We start from the raw sequence: 21,099 nt of genomic DNA, 5'->3' as shown, positions 1-21,099 counted from the left end.
ATTTGTAATGATGTATGGCATGGCATAGGTTTATCATGACAGGCTTAGGCCGACAGCATCTGTAGTGCTAGTAGAACAATGTGGGGCTGGACTATATGCTTGTGTGTGTGTGTGTGTGTGTGTGTGTGTGTGTGTGTGTTTTGCGAAATATACTAGATTTTAAACTGCCTTATAGCTTTGCATTTAGCTCAACCTGACTGTCTCTCTTGCCTTTCCTTTCACCCTTTATTTCAGGAGCCCGGCTCTGATTGGCTGCTTCGTGGTGGACAGGAAGTACTTTGAGGAGATTGGCCTGCTAGATGAAGGCATGGAAATTTACGGCGGGGAGAATGTGGAGCTCGGCATCCGGGTGAGTTCATCTTTTAGAAGCTGGTGCATCTTATTAGTGGAAGACACCTGCCGTCACAATACATTTCTGCATCCCAACATACTGCCTGGCGTGTACTGAAAATATCTGTAACGCAGTGTTCTTTGTGTCCTGTACTCTGTATACGCATCGGCTGTTGTCAGTGTCCAAATAGAAACAACCTAAAAAAGCAGACATGTCCAAAGCATGTCATACCCTGGAAACCCAGACTCACTGCTGGCAAATTTCAATTTGCTCCGCATACTACTTTGGGCACAAACCATTGGAGCTCATTAACTATGTCGGAAGTTTCTGAGCTACCAATCAAATCATACTATCTGATATGGGCTGGTGTAACCGGATGACGACAGTGTTGCGTCTTCGTAGTCCTGATAGTAAACAACAAAGATGGAGGCGTTCATTAGCAAGAAAGATGACTTCTGTTTTGCCGACCGACCTCGTCAAAAGTTTAATTTACCAGTTAGCCCCGCTGGTCGCAACAAACAGGGCTGAATACCCCTAAATGCTCAGTGATCTGATTGGTCGTAGTCAATGGTACTGCTATCCGATTGTGTGCAGTGCTATTTTGAAATGCATGCGTTGAGAAGAATGACCTATCCCTTGACAGAATGTGGTCTTTTTTTTAAGATATTTTTTGGCATTTGTTATGCTTTATTGATAGTGAGAAGAGACAGAGGTGAAATGGGGCAGAGAGGGGAGTGACATGCAGAGAACGACCGCAGACGGGAATCGAACCCGGGTCTGCTGCTGGGCCTGGCCCGGGGGGGGGGGGGGGGATGGGGGACGCCCTACCAACTGAGCTAAGGGCGCCCCCTAGAATGGAGTCTTTATCAGTCATTCACACTGTTCATTTAGTTTGAGTAACCGCAAACGTAGCACTAACTTAGTAATGATTTAACAACTGTGAGATAACACTGAGACACAATGTAATACAGTGATCATCCAAAATATTTCCTTTCCTATTACTTTACGAGAGGGCAGTATTCATATCAAATCATTTCAGCAAGCATTTACAACCATTTCATCTCTTATCTGATCTCCAGAAGGGAAATGAAATCATAATGTAATGCAAAAAAAAACTGTCCAGATAAGACACGATTGTGGGAACAGCTTCCAGACTGAAAGGGGCACGGCACAAGACATATGAGGGGAAACTGTTGACTCAGTGGCCAGTGATTTACAGTGTAGCGCCGGTGAAGGTTTGATTATCAGCCCAAAGCCAGTAGTACTGACGCTGAGCCAAGCCACTGCTGGGTTAGGAACACTGAGCACTCTGACAAAATGCATGATTCTCTCAGGCTCGACCGCGTCATGGTGGAGATTTAGTGGCCAGCTGTGGGCAATCGATGAGAGGAGAGCCAGCATAAGAAGACGGCTTAGTGATTATTGTTGCACTGTGCCCTCTGTCCTCAAAAAAAAAACATACTGTAGTGCAGCCACACTGTAGGTAACAGCCGTCTTATTGTGTCCAGGTGTGAGGTGTTGACAGTTGTTGTTGGCAAACCTTCTTCCCTGTCTAGACCAGCTTGATCTCATGAGCTTCAAATTCATTCTTTCTCCCCCACGGATCAGACTGCACTTCCTCCAATCTCAGTGGGGAGGAGCCCCCCGGTCAAACATTAAAAAAAAGTTTGTCCATTATAGTTTTAGTTAGATTTGATTTGATATGGACATCACAATTACATAGGACAAAGATGTGTTGTTTGAGTGTTCTAGCAAACATGCTAGTTCTCAACACCTGTCCATAGGAAGCTTTTAAAAGAAAACAAATCAAAGATAGAGAGAAAAACAATAAAATGGCAAGAAATAACAAAGAGGAAAATTATTAACTTTAAAATATGCAATATTACAGTGATGAAAAGAGCATCAGTATAGTGGAAGGCAGCTTCTGATTGGTTCATCTCATTGTCAATCTAGCCTCGTGAGACCGGCCATATCTCACAAGCTTATTCGTTGATCTATGATGACATCAAAGGCTACATGAACCAATCAGGGGCTAACGGACGGAAAGTGTGGAGGGTCTGGTCTGACTGGAGGATAGATTGATGACTACATGAACCAATCAGGAGCTGCCTTCCACTAACAGACGGGGCTGGGCTCTGCCTCACGGAGATTGAGGAATGTCCACACTGATCTGTGGGAAAGAAACAAATGTGAAGCTGGTCTTACTAGGCTACGAACCTTCCCACTCTTCCATTGTTTTAAAACAATCTAATACAAGATGAATATACTGTACACATGCATGAATTGAAAAAATAATGGGCCACTAATGTAATACCATATGATGATTGTATGGGGGCCATTCTGTAAGGGGAACAGTATAGGGGCAATATAACTAAACTGCTGAATAAGCAGGCCATCTATCAGTATACTCGGTGGCGGATATTTCCCGTTAAGGGTGGAGAGTGGCCAATGTATCCCAGTTTCAGCTGTAATTTTCTCCTCCCCATCCACCTCCATAGGTTTGACTCCACACAAAGGTGACCAACCAGTTTGCTCAAATGTAGGCAATTTTCCTTCAAACTTAAGACTTTTAGTTGGCTTCAAAACACAAGTGAAAGGTTTTCCTAACTTTTTCATATGTTACAGTGCGCTTGGGTTCAGAATCAGGTCAAACAGGCAAAGGAAACTCAAAATATGAAATTATGGCATTCTAAATCCTCCTCTTAAAATGGCTCTGAGCAGATGTCGTAAAACTTTAAATGATGTCATGAATATAAATTACTAAATCTGCCAAAGGCTTCAAACATCCCATTGTTTCGGCACTTTTTTTTCTGGGTCATTGGCAGTAATGTGTCTTCCTCTGGCTCATGAAAAAGGCTTTTGTGCTGGGCACAGCCTTGACTTTCTCCATAGGAGCCTCCAATGTCAGACCTCCACGGTTAAGTGTTCCGATTCAGGTAATGACTTTCTCCTTAGTTATTCGCTGTGCGGTGACAATAAGTGCTGCTGCAAAGTCCGGGGAGGGTGCTCTCCATTATAGAGCTCCTTTGGCATTTCATTTTTCAGTGTAAAGTCCCTTTTGTTGAAACAAATTGCTTTCAACACCTGTTGACATTAGCACATGGGGAGACTTGAATGGCTTATTCAGCGTAGCATAAGCAGCGAGGCCACAAACAGACGGGCTCTCTGTGGGGGAGGGATCTCATCAAGAGGCGCCCTGACCTCGGCAGTCAATGTTTTTCTGCCCTGCATCAGATGCTTCCTCCAGCTGTCGGTATTATACACTTTAGCCTACGCGCTGAATGAGGGCCGTTGGTCACACACATTTCTGCAAATCAGTTGCCCTCTGCGCAGCTCCGACAACAAACATGGAATTGAAATGAACCCATGAATGTGGAGGGACCGTTCAACGCTACTGTTGTTTGCCCCTCAGGACTGGTTTGGGGCGTGTGAGAGTTGGACAGATTCTTCCCCCTTCTATCTATCTATCTGTATGTGAGCTTTTTGAATGGTTGAGAAAGCAACAAAACGTTTTGCGAGAACTGACTCTTTTTTTTTCAACAGCAAACGCTTCCAGTGCCACGGGGGGGTTTGAAGTCAGAACATGACAAATACACAAATATCAACAAGCCTGCCTAGGCACACGCAAACACATAAGCAGTGTCAGTTATTTCATACACTGTAAATAACTGGCACAACTTATAGTTGAAAACTTGAATTACATTACATATGAATAATATGTAAAGTTATCTCAACAACAGATAATTAATTAGCTCAAAGGTTGGCCTAGTTTTTTTTAACCTTTATTTATACAGGTAAATCTCATTGAGACCGGAGACTCTTTTGGGAGACCTGTTCCCATTCCCACGTTACCATTCACACACACATTCACACACACATTCATACACCGATAGCAGGCTAACTATCGACATTCACACAAGGCAAGGTGGGTGAAGTGTCTTGCCCAAGGACACACCAACCATGATACAAGTACAACCGTCAACCCTTCGATCATTGGCCGACCCGCTCTACCACCTGAGCCACAGTCGCCCCAATATACAGCATAGTCATAGTTGGCCTCAAAACTCGGAAATCTAGAGAAGACAGTTGCCTTGACATTTTTTAGTTGTCCCAACTTCTTCACGTTTACAGTGTACCACATCCTCTTGACTCGAAACACTTATCACAAAATGACAGTGAAAAGTCAACATCTCCGTTTGCTGCTGAAATGGCAGGCTGCACTGTACTGCAGAGGAGCCCTTTGCAGATCACTGAATATGTAAATCAGCAGAGATGTTTCGACAGAATCAGTTCTGCACACGTGTCCCAAGGGCATTGCTCCTATATACTCTCACTAATGCATCGAGTTCAATCCGAGGTTTAAGTCAGAAAAGAGTCAGTTGGTTTTTACATACTATCTCCTTCATCCCAAACATAGGCGCCTTTTGTTATCAGCGAATGGGTTGGAAAAATGATTTCTCCCAGTTCCTGCAGTAGCGCTCTGTATCTCTGGCCCACACGCTCCTATTGTGATAAGGATTGCTTTTATGGATCTGCTCCCTGGCGTAATATCGTGCATATTTAGTGCTCATTGTCTCATTGCCTTCTCTTCTTTATCACAACAGGCAGTCGTTGTTCTCGGCAGGCATGATTTATAATTCACAACCTCATTTTGTTGTTGCCATTCCCTCTCTTATTTTCTCATTAAAAACTACTTTAAAAAACACAAGTCCGCGAGCCAGATTTGTTCCGCGTTAAACCGTCGAGGACAGACCGGGAGACAATTAGGGATATAAATATGCTTTTTCTATTTTTTTTTTCGCAGGGTGACAAATCAGACACAAATTCCACAAACTTCAGGCTGAGACACAAACACACACACACACACACACACACACACACACACACACACACACATGCACAAACTGCACTGAACGTTACAGTGACATTCAGTGATGTGCTTGGGGTAATAGTTTGAGTATGACCATGTTTTATCCCCTGGGAGAATGCTTTTTAGTGAAAGGTGGCTTTAGCGATTCTGTTAAAATCTTTAAATTTTTTTTCAAAATAAGTGAATATCTCCTCACAACCCGCTTTCCTGTCTGTACTATTTGTGTGCTGAAAATAAATCAGGTGTTTATGCACAGCCTATAGGCTCTGTAAACTGCTATGTAAACAAAGTGTATACGTAAACAAAGAGGGGCCTACCGTAGCTAGCAACATGCCCTTTTACAGAGTCTAGGCTGTGTAATAACAGTGCACACATACTGTATATTCACTGATTTGGACAAGAAAGTGATTTTGACAACTAACATTCTCCAGAATCGCTGACTCCACCTTTAGGGAGAAGATAACAAAAAATAAAAGGATTTTTGGAAAGGGTGACTCCAGAAGCTTTTATTTTCCCTTCCCCTTGGTTTATTCCTTTCTTTGTCTTCTTTCTTTACTTCCAAACTTTATCTCCCCTCACTTTTATCCCTTCCCCTTCTCTGTTTTATGTGTCACACTCTTTCACTCTTTCTCTCCTTCTCTATCTCCCCCTGCACACCCACATGCTCAGACATAGATTTGCTGGAAAGAATAGCTCCTTATTCTCCTTGACCCTGTGCTGTAAATCCCTTATGGAGAACCTTGAGGTATTTCTGAGGGTGAAGTCCGTTTTATCTGAGAATTTTGGCTCTAGTTTTCTACTCCTGCCTGGGCGCCGGGCCCAGGGCTATCCAGTTTTTACTCTTGTTCTGCAGTGTAGCTCTTTGCTTTGGAAGAAGAAGGCTTGGCCGGCAGGAGGGGATTATGGCCCTAAAACACACAGTCAAAGTACAGGACTGTAATGGAGAGAACTGTTTGAATCCAAATTCTCCAGCGCTTGTTTGGTTGGTACGCTGTATGCCTGAGGGGGGCCTGCTACAGAATGAAAACTTTGCTATCAGGGAAATTGGTTCACTTGTGTTTCCATGCCTAAACCATTTGTATTTAAAACATTTGATAGAAGTTGAAATTGAAATCAAAACACATTTAGCGAAAGGGAATTATTCAAAATGGAAGTTTAAATACCATGGCAGAAACATCGATTAAAAGCAATCATTGTGGTGGCTTGGCATCTGCCCCCTGCTGACAATGTGTGCTGTCAAAAAAATGTGAAATAGTTCTAAGAGGGAATTGGATTTGAGGAGGCAGTCGAAACACAATTAAGGCAGCTGAAAGTAGTCGTTGAAAGGAGCAGAACTTCCAGCGAGGAAGTGTGAGCACTTGAGTTAAGTTGAAAATGCAGGTTGATACATTGAGGGGCAAGTGTCAGTTGAAGGGCAATCAATGAAACCAGATGAAAAAAACAGCTAAGGAATAACAGATACAAGCAGTTGAATTCTCAGCCCAAGAGTGAGAGAATAAAAGGCAACTGAGAGTTGCAACTATATAATTATCATATAGACTTAATAAAGTTCCAACTGTCATAGCAGTCCAGCTACTCCGGCGTAGACATATTTCACAGCTTTCACTGTTAAAGAACTGGTGAAAAATGACACCAAGGTCTCACTGTGCTCCTGTGATCCCTTGTGTGTTTGTATTGAAGGTGTGGCAGTGTGGCGGCAGTGTGGAGGTCCTGCCCTGCTCCAGGATCGCGCACATCGAGCGTGCCCACAAACCCTACACAAAGAACCTGACTGCCCACGTGCGGCGCAACGCTCTGAGGGTGGCCGAGGTGTGGATGGACCAGTACAAGAGTCACGTCTACATGGCCTGGAATGTTCCACAGCAGGTAAACAGGCTGTGTGTGTGTGTGTGTGTGTGTGTGTGTGTGTGTGTGTGTGTGTGTGTGTGTGTGTGTGTGTGTGTGTGTATGTGTGCGTGTGCGTGTGCGTGTGTGTGTGGGAGTGTATGTGTGGGCGTAATTGCACATGTGTGTATTTGTGTTCAGAAGCTGTATCACACATCTCTTAGCAACCATGCCTACAGTGCCATCATGAATGTCGCCTCGAGAATCTTGCAAAGTTTTGTGCATACAAGTCCTATTATTAATGTTGTAAGGCAAAGTGAATACTGTAGGTAGATTATATTTCATAATTTGCTTACTGTGACACACACACACACACTGAGTTTGTTTTTAGTGGTCGGATTTAAAGAGGGTCGCAGAATCAAGCAAAACTGTCCAGACAAAATGCTCCTCAATGGCAGCTTAAAGCTAGTGCTGTATGTGTACATGCAATGTGATTACGACATCTTTCAAGGTGTGCTCATGCTTTTGTCTGCATAGAGATGTCCTAGTGTAAACTGGTTATATCGCTGTCTGTCCATAAGTCATTTATGATACCACTAATGGAGTTCACCAGCGTCAGAAATCAGGTGATTGAACACGATAGTGGCAACTACTACAAAAGGCTTCATCTCCCAAGGAAAATGTGCATTTGCTCACCGCTGACATTTTTAGTTTAATCATTTCAAATAAGTTGAAATAGCAGTCAAATCACATTTTGTGAAGAGGTTAAAATGGCAATTATTAAAATGAAAAGGAAGTGTTGTTTTATATGTATGCCTAAATGCTGAATGAAAAAAGCATTTGAAGTGAATGTGCTGAAGACATATTCCTCTGAGATTCAAGCATATGAAAGAGCTTTAAATAGATCCAGTGTGATCAATTGAGCTCAAAGTGTAATTTGAAGAGTAATGACTTAAATGAACAGAGCTGTCAGTTAAGGCATTAGAGCAGCCGAACTGTACATTGAAACATAACGCTTGTTAAAAGCAGTTGAAATGCCAATTAAAGACTCAATTTATGATGTCATCATCCTCTCATCTCTGTCTGTGATCGCTCTTATTAAAATGTCTCCGGTATTGTTTCCAATGTTTCATTCTTGCACTATCATTCCAAGGTATAGTTCTCAAATGGCCCTGAATTGAACCAAATTGGATTTCGACATTGGATATTAGGAAAGTAAAGCTTGTTGTCCTTAGTGTATGGCCTGAGGGTGGGAAAAATACTCAATGTGTAAACTCAGATTATGCTTTTGTTTATTCTCCAACACGCAGAACTCGGGAATAGATTTCGGGGACGTTTCGGAGAGGAAAGCCCTGCGCTCCAGACTGCGCTGCCGACCGTTCAGCTGGTTCCTGTCCAACATTTACCCCGAGCTGAGATCCTACAGCGACACCGTGGCTTACGGAGTGGTGAGTTCCACTTTTTCTCTCAGTAAATGGAGACTCCTAAACATTTCATTTTAGTTTTTTTTTTTTCGTTTTGTTGCCTTGTTAATTAAAGTGCACTGCCGACACACGAGCCCATTGGGAACGAGTGCACTGGTACCATACGTTTCCTCCCTCCTTGCTCTGTTCCCCGCAGCTTTCTACACATACAACAGAAAGCAGAACATGAAGTATTCAGGACTGTTTTTAATTCATTGCAATATAGAAAACAAGACACTCAGCTTTGGCTTTATCAAAAATGAATAAGCCCTTTGTTGTGGCAGCGTACCGGCAAGGCGTTTTAATAATGTGTGAACCTGTTTTCATTATCCCCTTTTTTTTCTCTTGTCACATTTTCATCCAGAAGGCAGCAGCATTTTCAAAAAAGCCCCTAATGATGTGCTTCCACAATGAAGGCATATTTCATGAGATAAAGGATTGGATAGGAGTGTTGCATTTAGCTGTCATATTTTTTGAATGATGGGATTACCCTATTTTTTCAGCCTGGCACGATATTTCTACGTCAATCTGAATATTTTTCCCACTCGTGGCTGGTCGTTTTAGAGCAAGTCATAAAGGGGATTTTCTTTTGTTTAGGTTTCAACTTAAAGGTCACATGCTCTTTTTCAGGTTCAAAATTGCAAATTGGGTTTTTACTAGAAACTGTGTTCAAGGTGTTGTTCCCAAAAATCTTTATATTATTCACAGCGCCATTGCTGATTTTAGAGCCTGTCTCTTTAAGCACTGCCTTCCAAAAAGCCCAGTCTGCTCTGATTGGCCCCAGAATCTTACTGCCTGTCTGAAACTAACAGCCAGTTAGATTAAGGGGGCATCTGGGGTACAACAGGTGGAGATTGTGCTAAGTAAGGTTGGCAATGGTGGGGGGAGTGGCTTCTCCCCTTATGACGTCATACAAGATTTTTGAACACAGGTTTTCAGAAAGGTGGAGATGCAAAATAAGAGAGAGAGGGTGTTTTTTTTCTCATATTTTAAGAATCTCTTGTAATTATGTTGAAAATACATGAAAAAATGCATTTAGCATATTTGGTGACCCTTAAACCTGCTTTAACAAATTGTTTGGCCCCCTATTGACATAACGTCATTAAAGTTTAAATCAGGGTAACATAAGAAGACCGTTTTAATCTTAAATGGGTTTGGAAATGTGTAAAAACTTTATGCCCGCTTGTGCCCCACAGCATGCAGCTGGTGCCCTGTCCACAGCCGGAGTCTGTCACTGGGTTAAGTGGGTTCTGCAATAAGCAGCAACGTTGTATAATGCCTGAACGTTTGGATTAGAATGTAACTGTTTTACCTGTTGAACCTTTAAGTAACCCTTAAACAGTTAAACTGTAGCACTGGCCGAAAAAAATTGTTATTTTTTCAGGTTGATTATATTCCTCTCCTGTCTCTTTCTTTTATTGTTTGTTATATTTTCATCCTTCTCTGGCACAAGCTGTACCCTAGTTTAATTTGGCAGTAAGGCATTATTGGGTATTTAAACAGTTTGTGCTTTTTAAGTGGTTTACTGTGTGACGAATTTATAGAAACCAAAGAACATATTGCCGATGTATTGTGAAATAGCTGAAATAACTCTGAAATGTGTCTGAAACACCTCCTCAAGACTAAACATTTCCATTTGAAACTTAACTTTGCTAAGTATTTTTTCGAGTCTGTGAAATTTAAAACTTTTCCATTAACGCTGAGTCTGATTGCTTGGATATCTACTTCTTTGCTTTAAGAGCTCACTCCAAATCACAGCAGCGGGGTATTGAAAGGCCCATTGACAGGTCCAACCTTTTTTTTTTACGCCACTTTAATTCCTGTATGGCGATTCCTCTTCTCGGCTAACGGCCGTGGGAGGATTTTTGCATAATTGAAAAATGACAGTTATCTGATGAAAGCTGAGCAAAAAAATATCCCATCGCCCTGACTGCTCCTGCTGATATCGGAAGAATAATGAGCCCATGTACTGATCATTTTTTCATTTCATTTTTGATAGTAACTTTTGATCGGGCTCTCATTTTGAGTCTTTTTAATATATAACTTAAATGTGCAGTATAGCTTGAAGCCATCCATCATCTGTGAAGGGTTGAATACAGTCTGAAAATAACCATCACACAGAACCTATTTCCTTCAGGTTTAAAAGGTGTTAATATTTCAGGTGTTTTGACTCTGCATGACTTGATGTCACGGAAAAGAGAGAGAAAAAAGAGTGTTGAACTGATGGGTGATGAAAAGGGCCAGTATGGTTCTCTACTCAGCATCAGTAGCTCTGAAAGCAAACCTCCCGTGTTTGTTGTTCAATAAAGCCCTTTCAATCGTCGCTCGAGCTGGATGGAAGTTATTTGCCGACACTACTGAGCATGTGCGGGGAATCTGCTTTGAGCGTGAGGGATGAAAGCATTGCCACGGTGACACCTGAGAGATGTAGATATGAAGTTTACATATTTGACAATAAACAGGCGCTCCCAGGAGATGGCAGTTGGAGAGAGTTCAGTAAGTGTTCTGGTGCGAAGCCATCCGTGGAAGCTGTTTACTCTCTCGTCTCATATTTAACATGAAACAAAAGCCAGACAAAATGCACCGCTCACACTCATGGTAAATAATGAACCAAGAGGAGATGCATCAATTGGCATGTATGAACTTGAACTGTGTGACATATGGTTGGTGGATTGTCCTCTAAATGCTACACCCCCAACCCACACACCAAACATACAGTGTTTTATGTATTCATTTGTCATATTTTATGAATGAATTGAATCTTTCAGTTATGTTTTATGTAACTTGTGCCCATGAGGATGAATCCTTTACATCAGAAAAAAGAAATCAAATAGTTTGTCACTTTTGTGTTCAGGACTAATTGTTAGCATACTATCATGTCAGACACAGATGGTTAACATGACACCACCAGTCTAACACTTTGTTTTCCCCATTTACACCCTGACTACCTTCATACAGCTTCAGTACTTGACTTCAGCAACTCTTCACTCCGATAAATGTCACCACTGAACATAATCTAAGCACAATTTACCTTTCCCTAAAAGCACATTTGGCAAACACATCAGCTAAGCCATCTGCCTGAATATTGTGGGACAGAGAGAGTGTCCTTTAACCCAATGACCCAGGTTCAAGCCTTTGTTTTTACGTGCATTTACCTTACCTTTGTGCCCTTGAGCAATATACCAAACCCCTGCCTGTTGCCGGGCTGCTGCCATATCACTGAGCCTGACCTCTGAATGGTGGCAAGCTAGGAAAGAGAAGTGACCCCCTGGGGATCAATACAATATCAGATTATTGCACCAATATAATAAGTGTGACAGCATCGTGAATTATTGCGAAATAGAAAGCTCAGCTGGGCTTCTCAATAGTGGGCCAAAGAAGTGTGCTGAAACCCCCACAGGGCCGTATGTGCTGCGACTGCAGAGGAGCAGGGACAGGTGGTGGGATGCAGTGAGTGGAACGGAGGTATAGATGTAGTCAGTGATCCATCAAAACAGTGTGTGGTAAGACTGGGAAGTGGGAAACTATTCGGCTGATGGAGGAAAAAGTCGGTTTGCAAAAGAGAAAATGAAGGTCTCCCCTCCCATTTCACTGGTCATAAACCCTAAACATTACACCTTTGGGACTTGGCTTTGGTATGAGTCCAGAGACCCAGTAATGCAGCCAATAATCCTTTTCGATCACCTTGATATATTAATGTTTGGATTTGGGAACATTAATGAGGAGTTGTAGAGCAGACCTAGACCCAGACCACAGAGCTGGAATAGATAAACAGGCATTTTCTATTCTAATCACCACTCTGTAAAGGTCACTTGAATGGCAGACATAAGATGGCTCAGCCGCAAAATGTTTGTCATGCCATGAGAGTCAAGGTGTAGAACGTGAGACTCAGAAAGCTGAACGTTTACCACCAAAGATCCTGAACATTTCAAAGGGGAGTTATAACATTCAAGCTTACTTAATGCATGTGTGTGTGTGTAGAGAATCAGAGAGAGCTAACCGCTCGAATCGGAAGTTTAACTGACCTTTTGAAGCTTAATTTATTTCACGGTTTTTGGCTTTACAACACATATACTGATTGGTTCAGAGTCACTGGGGGAAGAAAGTTCTGAAGAGCCCAGTGTAAGCTACGCTCCCAGCTCCAAACCACACACACAGACAAAGTAAGTGATTCGGCAGTGAACGTGCTTGAGCATGCAGCAGCTGAAAAACCTCATATTTTCCTCAGTCGTGAAGACAGAGATATGTTTCCCTGGACTGCATTTGCCTGTTTTTCTTTTTTCTTTTATCCAGCAGACATAGGACAACATTAGCATTGATTCAGAGTCATATTTCTGAATACCTGGTGAATATAAGAGATATTTTTCATCACCTTTCAGCTAAGTTTTTGGTCTCCACCAACTCCTCTGCAAACTTTCTGGCTCTTGAGCTGCTTAAAGCTCCACTATATTCACCAACTAGTCACTACATTTTTCTGTGTGCCTGTCTGTCTGGACACTATGCTGACGACAGTCAGTGCGTTTACATGGGACAGCTAAATAGGATTAAGCCATTTACTGATTTTGCCCCTCGAGCGGACCACGTCACTTGTCTGAGTATACATGGCCTTTCAGAGAATCGAATAAATGTTCGGAGCATGGCTGACTCCGCTACACTAGATGGCGCTGTAGCCCTTTCAACAAGTGGTTATAGAGCCACTTCCAGTTCCTTTCCGGCACAACACTTCTATTTATTACGTCGTCTCCTTCTACTTCCCGGTGAAATCAAACTGCGATATGCGATACGATGGCTGTATACATGCAGTTAGAATGCCAATTGTGAACGACTTATCTAGTTGTTCTAATCCGACTTTGCGGGTCCGTTAATGGGATGATTTTTGTGCGAAGTAGATCGGGTAATGGTGTAAAGGTGTTTACATGCATTTTACAAGTCCTGTTGAAGTCTTATTCATTTATTTAACCATTTTGATTTTCCATGTAAATGTGCTGACTGATGTAAGTGAACTGACTGTCAGTAAAGTTGTGGAACTGAAGGAGGGGGGGAAGAACTAAGTAGTACGCTATACATCTGTGTAGAGCTGATGGAAACTGCAGAGTCAGAAGATAACTCTCTACGGGGTCGTCAATACAGTAGAACAAGCCCCTCCACACACAAGCTGTTGATTCATCCTCTCTCAATATACATGTATTGATTATGTCAATACAGTACAGGCCATACATCTGCAGATTTGTCTGATGACATTTCTCATTTCCACGTAACCTTTATAGACAAACTGTCGCTCAGATACAATACTGAACCCAAAACAAACATGGATGTGTTCAATCAAGCACTTGAAATAACTGATAATCACTAAGCAGGATCAGGAAACAACACATTAAAGGTGCTGTAAGCGGAATGGTTCTTTTAGCTAACTTCCTGTCAGTCACTGCAGTTAGCAGTCCCCTCGCTCGTCCCTACGTCACCACATTAATGCATTCAGGCAGCAAGTTATCTAGCACCATCTCAGATCCATAAGTGTGATAAAACCGGATAAAACATGATAAAAACCATCAAAACAGACATTGGGAAGGATTTTTACCTGCTCCGCCATTGTAGGCGCATACACATTCACTCATCTGTTGCTCTGGCGTGCACCGGCAGTGAGACCATGGAGTGTATATAGTATATATGAGTGAGACGAGTGACGGTTTGTAGCGTTCTTTCTCCTGATTGGATAAAAAATCGGGATACTACCACATTTTAATTGGGCTATTACTGCAAATCAGAATGACTTGGAGACCTGTGATATGACGTCCGCACTCTGTTGAAGTGATTGCTGTAGGAATATGGAGTGATATAACACATATATTAACACAAATAAACCGCTCACTTCACCTTTAAGACAAACAAGTTGAAGTCATTTGCACACTACAAAATGTAACTTAACTCTCAGAGTTTTTCCAATACAGATCTGACATGGTCTGAATATGAATGTCAGCCTAACAACATGCATGGAAGAGATAGCACATTATCATTTCCTCATAGCAGCATTCTTATTCACCTCTAGCAGCTCCTGTAACATCTGACCTTCCCTTCAAAGTGCTCGACTCAACCTTAGACATTGTTGGAAAAAAGCTATTCTGCCTACTGTGTTTGTGATTCCATATTCATTGTGCGAGAATATGAATATATATCCGTGAATGCGCATACATTTTTAGTTTGTATTAGATACCAGCATTTATAATGAGAACAGAGCAGCAGAAAACAACACATTCTTCTTACTGACTTGACTTTGTAACATCTGTCCAGGGACTAAAGATTAAAAATTGCCTCGTTCCTCTTACACATTAACAGTAATGTTTATTAATGTGTGGGGTCCCTGTTAAGTAAACCAATACATAAAAACAACAGATCTGAAAAAAAAATGCAAAATCAGTGAAATGAAACAGATGAGGCACTTATAAAATAGCAAAGAGAACCAGGTTACAAATGAACCACAATGTTCCTTTGAAATACGCATACACAACCTTTTCTTCTACTTGTTAATGTCAGGTACAAAACAAATATATGTAGCCCTGTGTTAATTACACTGTACAATAAGTATATTATTCTCTATGGAATATAGCCAACGAAAAGCCATAAGTCTTTTTTTCTCTTTGGAATATAGCCACAATAAAAGGTTGATCAAAAGCAGTCCAAAAAACGTAAAGATGTGTTCCCATTTTTAGAATATTACTCTGCAGCTGCCAAATAAAAGGGTGAAGGGTAGTTTAAAGTGTTTGTTTGACTTTCTCCTGTGGAGCAGCAATTATCCTGCTGTGGTTCCATTTGTCTTCACTTAAACCACACAAGTGGAGCCGTCTAGGAGACCACTCTGTCATAATGGAGCAATTAATAATGTAGAGATTGAGAGGGATGCCCAGAAATAGAGAAAGACAGAGCTGTTCTCCTATAACATTAAGTATAGAAACTGATTGTGAAATCACATCCATAATGGCCACAATATGTATGTTGCTGGCTTAATAAAGACATATTTGAACAGTTTTGAAATAGCTACAAATAGTAGCCTGGTCCTACCAGACCATCGTACTTAATTTCATTTGTACAGAAGGTCTGGAATCGCTCAATTGAAAAAACGTAAACTCACTTGAAGGCGGGTGTCTATTGGATGTGCCCAGTGCCACTCTGGATCTGCCAACCAATCGCATAATGTTTGGTCGTGACGTATGGTATGTGCCGGCTTCTGACTTCAACTGAAACTGGCGCACAACCTCAACATCATTGTTCTCAGACACTCCCTCTGTTCGCTGAATGGACAGCCACAAATCTGCCAGGGAGAAAACCTGCGAATATACCGCGGACCCAGACTGATTACTGAAGGGAAATGGAAATTGAACGGAAGTAGGTAGGCGAGCGGTGCCAGGCTAGAGGATTAGGGCAACAATTTAAGAATTTCGAGAGAAAGACCGCACCTGCAACTCTCAAGCTAACTTATTTCCCGTAACTACCCCTAATATGGTTGTTTCTACATTGTTTTATTACGTGATAAACAAGAAAAAACCCAATGTGAATTGAAGTCGATAGTAGGTCTGTAGGCAGCTAGCATAGTGTTCCTTCCTGCTAGAGTGTGCGTAGTCGTGGGTCTTCCCCGAGTTCTCCTCCAAGCTGGACGTGCCTGAAACTACCCCAAGGGGCATCCTTACTATATGCCCCAACCACCTCAACTGGCCCCAAAGGAGTAGCTGCTGTGCTCTGCGTTCTTCAGGAATGACTGAGCTTCCCACCATTTCTCTAAGGGAGAAGCCAGCCACCCTCCTGAGAAAAAACCCATGCGAGTGTAAGCGGCCCGGCTTATACCCGCAATCTGGTCCATTACCCAGCTTTAATGAGCTAAGCTGAGGGTAGTAATGAATAAGAACCGGGAGATCGAGAGCTTTGCCTTCCGAGAGTGTTAAACCGCCCCAGCTGCTCCGATTCTCTGGCCAATATCACACTCCTTTGTCCCCTTACTTGCGAACAAGACCCAGAGATCCTTGAACTCCTTCACTTGAGGTAAGGACCCAGTCCCTATCTGGAGTAGACAATCCATCGGTTTTCCTGCTGAGAACCATGGCCTCAGACTTAGAGTTGCTGATCCTAATACCAGCCGCTTCACACTCGGCTGCGAACCGATCCAGTGAGAGCTGAAGGTCACAGACCGATGATGTCATCAGGACCACATCATCCGCAAAAAGCAGGTCCTTAACTATCGACAAACAAGACTGGGTATTAGCAGGTTCTTTTTATTTCCGATGTTCCTGTGATAAAATCAAAGGCTTCCAAGATCTGACAGCCTGAAATTACATTAAGTGAGGAGAGCAATTGGTTTAATAGTGACTAATTATGTGTTAAAGAGAATTATCCTCTCCTCCCTTCCTGTTCCCTTTTTCATTTGTTTTCTCTCTCTCTCGTTTTTTTCCAGTTGAAGAACAGCCTAAGAGACAACCTGTGTTTGGACCAGGGACCGGACACTGACAATGTTCCCATCATGTATCTCTGTCACGGTATGACACCGCAGGTGAGTGGGCCCTCATTCTGTTCCATCCTTTGTCTTATATTAATGCCTCTTTAAAATCACCCAAATATTGTAAATTCATGATAATATTAAAATGTGCATGAATCTTTTGCTTTTTTAGTTATTTAGAGAACAAGTTGGAAACACCACATTGATATAGTATCACTTTGTACAGTTTATATTGTGAATGTCAGAGAACAGTTCCCTATTACGCAACATTTTGAGTAGCATTTGTGTCCAGATTCACTGTGCTTTACTCTATGTGTAAGTCTCCATAAACTCCTGAGGGCACAGTTGATTTATCAGAGATTTATAAAAAAAATAAAAATAAATTAAGATTAATGAAGAAAGTACAATAAATAAAGAATTGTACTATGCACGGCTACACCCAATGCACTAAAATATGCCAAACTGGCATAAAAGGAAAAGGAACAGTAAAAGGAACTGCTGTTGTTATTCTCTATGGGCTCACAACTACAAGCAGCTACTTTTGCATTATAGTCATTGAACCATTGTTAAGCAAAACATATTGATTACTGCAGCTTGAAACACAAACAAGTCAAGGGGAGATTGCACAGTTTGGAGTACACAAAGTAGATTATTTTTGGAAAATGACTCTGGATCTGTCTAGGGGCAGCAGAAATGTTGAGCTATGGGGGCCTATACATTTACATGAATGAAAAAGTCACATTTCCATAATGAGTAAACTGGCTGATTAGTGCAGAGATCCAGAAGGGACTGCAACAAAGAGATAATATATCACCACGCTATAATAGTGCCGCTCTGCCATGTGCTGCTTTGCTTATGGCGTGGAACTTTTTAGCCATCGCAAGCGGAAAAATCTGAAAGTATTCCTCAAACCACTGAAGCCAATCAACAACTCTATCAGCCTTCTGCAGATGTAAGGCCATTGAGTTCCTTAAAGGGGCTGTAAAAAGCTGCACTCATTGGCCCTGGCACCGGAATAAACTTTTAACACTCTACCCCAACCCAATGCCTTGAAAAATGTTTTTAAATCCTGTCATAAAGAGGCATAATCACAACTTGACTCCACTAGCTTCCCAGCATCTACAAGAGCTTTTCTGAGGACACCCCAAGCCTTGCCTCCTTTTGTCAGTAGAGTTAATTGCTTTGACCGGTTGCCTTGATGCTGAAATCCTACTTTTTCATCTGGGTCATACTCAAGAGTACAGCATCAGCTGCTAGAATAGCTGTGTCGGCGTTTCCCTGACTACACATGTCATTTTGCCTTTTCACATTTCATCTCTCCTGGAGACAGCATAATCAGCAGGTGCTTGGTTGTACGTTCTATCTCTTTTCCTCTCCTTATTTACTTATTTATTAATGTAAACATAACAAACTGAGATTCTACAAGGCTATAAAATAGAGATAAGGACAGCACTTTGATTCTACGAGGCTACAATGAACGGTCCTGCATGAGCGTATTCTATTTACTCAAAAAAAGCTTATTTCTGAGCGTGCCACTGTTGGTAAAGCTGTGTGCAAAACCTGCCAGATGCTTTGTGAAAAGTGTTCACGTTCCACAACATGAATTTGGCGCATGGGACAGAGAGATAGCAGGTAAATGTATTCAGCCTATGGCAGTGCAGATTGCCCTCAGTACCAGCCAGCACTGCCCAAAGTGAAGCCTGTGGACCCGTTATATACCCATCCCTTGGGATGCAGAATCATGCAGTATTATTCATAGGCCCACTATGATGCTAATTAGTTCAAATATGAGTGGTTACTACTTAAAACACCCATGTTTAGACACAGGCCAGTTCAAAGGCAGCCTTGTGCTTTTCCAGTTAGTGTTAGCGAGCAGATATTTAGCTGTAGGCCTATTGTTATTTTCAGGCATAACAAATGAACCGATTTGTCAGCTCCTATTTGTAGGGGAATTCCCACTCACAGAAACAGATAACAAACTCATCTCTAGCAAGCCATCATTTACCCACTGCATTGTAGCATGTCTCCAGATAACAAGGGTATATATTCTGGGCCTTTACTTGGATCAGTTAAGATAGCAGAAGAATATCGTAATCATTTTAAAGACTGGAGATATTTGCGCTTTCAGAGTCAAAGGTCCATATACACATACATTACGCTGCACATACAATGAAATGGTTATAATCTATCCTGTATCCTGTACCTGCTGCAGTCATCATATAAGGGATTTTAGAATGTTAGTACATCATGAATAAACCTGCCACCATGATAATGGATATCTTCACAAAAATACGTGCATAAACGACCACTCCTTGCATTAGCCTAATGAAATTTCAGGCCCGACTGTCTTACCACTTTCTTAAAATTACACATGGTAAAAACAATTCCAAACCTATCTCAACTAGCAAAAGAGATGTTCTGATGTGTGAAATCATTTGGCAAATGTAGAAAAAGTTTGGGCATGTTTAAAGGGTCGTGAGGGATGGGCAATAAGCAGCAAGAACTGTGTCATACAGCCGACATCAAAGGATCAAACATTCCTCTGGTGATCTGTCCTTCCTTTATCCCTTTCTCTTTCTTTAGCCCTTCTTCATGTGGAGTGTCTCTTGTAATATGATTCCCTCCAGTCATTCATATATTCCCCATTCAGACCCTTGTATTCTGCTATATGTTCCAATCTTTTAGATTACCTCTGAGTCCTCTTCATTCTGAACAAAATCACTCTGTTTCTGTGTCTGTGTCTGTGTTTGTGTGTGTGTGTGTGTGTGTGTGTGTGTGTGTGTGTGTGTGTGTGTGTGTGCGTGTGTGTGTGCATGCGTGCGTGCGTGCATGCGTGCGTGCGTATGTGTCTGTCTGTGTGTCTGTGCCTGTCTGTGCATCTCCTTCGGGATGGATGGGTGGGATATGGCTTTGAATACCTGATGAATTGTTGAATGTCACCGATGCATAACGTTCCTCTATTTCCTATTCAGCCTCTTGACAGAGATGAGGGAGGGATTATGCAAAAAGTGCTTGAGACAAAGAGAGAGAGAGAGAGAGAGAGAGAGAGAGAGAGAGAGAGACAGGGGGGGACTTTACCATCTACAGGTTTGGGAGGGATATCATACCTGGGATTTATTTGGCAAGCATTCAGTGTAGCTATTTTATTTCAACAGTTGTCGATCTAATCACACGTTCATGTAACGTCAGATTTACTGCGATAATAATAATAGTACTCATAATAATAATAATAACATCTTGGTTTCATATAGCTCCTTTCAAGAAACCCAAGGACGCTTTACAAAGGTACAGGGGGATGAAAAGAAGGTTATAACACAAGCAAGGATGGAAAAAATAAATTAATGAATTAACAAATAAATAAAAAATGGTGGCTAAATGGAAGGGGACAACGTCAACTGTGGCCAAAGGCCTTAGTAAAGAGATGGTGCTGGAGAAGTTTTTTTTTTAACCTGTCCACTGGATGAATGTTCACCTGGATGTCCTGGTGGTGACTGCCATGTTGGACCAAAACACACATGGACGGCACCCAGCAGTTGGCAGTGTTTAGATGCAGTGACATTTGAGCTGAAAAGGCCAAAAACAAATTGATGGTTCTTCTATTTAATGTTGTAAGGGCATCCATTGTCTAGCCACGGTTTGATTACTTTTCCCTCCACTGCTTTGGTAGCTCTTTTACAGCATATAAGTGTCTATGATATGATGATAGAAGCCCCCATTTCTGACAGCTGTCTGTTGGCACCGTGCCATACACAACTCACAAAAAAAGCAAATATCCCAACAACTGTATCTCTGGAAAACTATTATCATAATTTTCCATCCAAGTTGTGTTATTTCTAAAATGCTGCTAAATATCCGTTAAAGCATTGTATTGTATTGTATTGTATTGTATTGGACTCCCGAACAAAATTTGTTTTCTGCCCCATAGCCGTGCACACAGTCCCATCAAACAGAATCCCATCTCTCTGTACCACAGTTGGTCATTTTGGAGGAACAATGTTGGCTTTTTGAATCAGGGCCTAATTTCAGGCCAATGCAAGAGGTGTGGATGACGATATTCATTCTGACAAAATAATATGATAGTACAGACAAGTTGCAATGGAAACTAATATAAAAAAAATCTGATGTATTC

The 21,099-nt window shown here is 41.8% G+C and overlaps 1 protein-coding gene across 1 annotated transcript in view; it reads left to right on the top strand.

Annotated features, from left to right (window-relative positions):
• Positions 1-21,099, top strand: part of LOC307250181 (polypeptide N-acetylgalactosaminyltransferase 18-like) — a gene marked incomplete at both ends in the record, with an annotated part of 139,872 nt that overhangs the window by 96,091 nt on the left and 22,682 nt on the right. Inside the window, 4 exons of the mRNA XM_080027177.1 lie at positions 235-349; positions 6,882-7,067; positions 8,336-8,473; positions 16,929-17,024. Of these exons, the coding sequence (XP_079883303.1) occupies positions 235-349; positions 6,882-7,067; positions 8,336-8,473; positions 16,929-17,024 (535 nt within the window). The remainder of the gene's footprint in view (positions 1-234; positions 350-6,881; positions 7,068-8,335; positions 8,474-16,928; positions 17,025-21,099) is intronic.

The sequence above is a fragment of the Ammodytes marinus genome, assembly GCF_949987685.1.
Source record: "Ammodytes marinus genome assembly, chromosome: 5".
NCBI lineage: Eukaryota > Metazoa > Chordata > Actinopteri > Uranoscopiformes > Ammodytidae > Ammodytes > Ammodytes marinus.
This window is presented reverse-complemented; position numbering and strand designations above follow the sequence as displayed.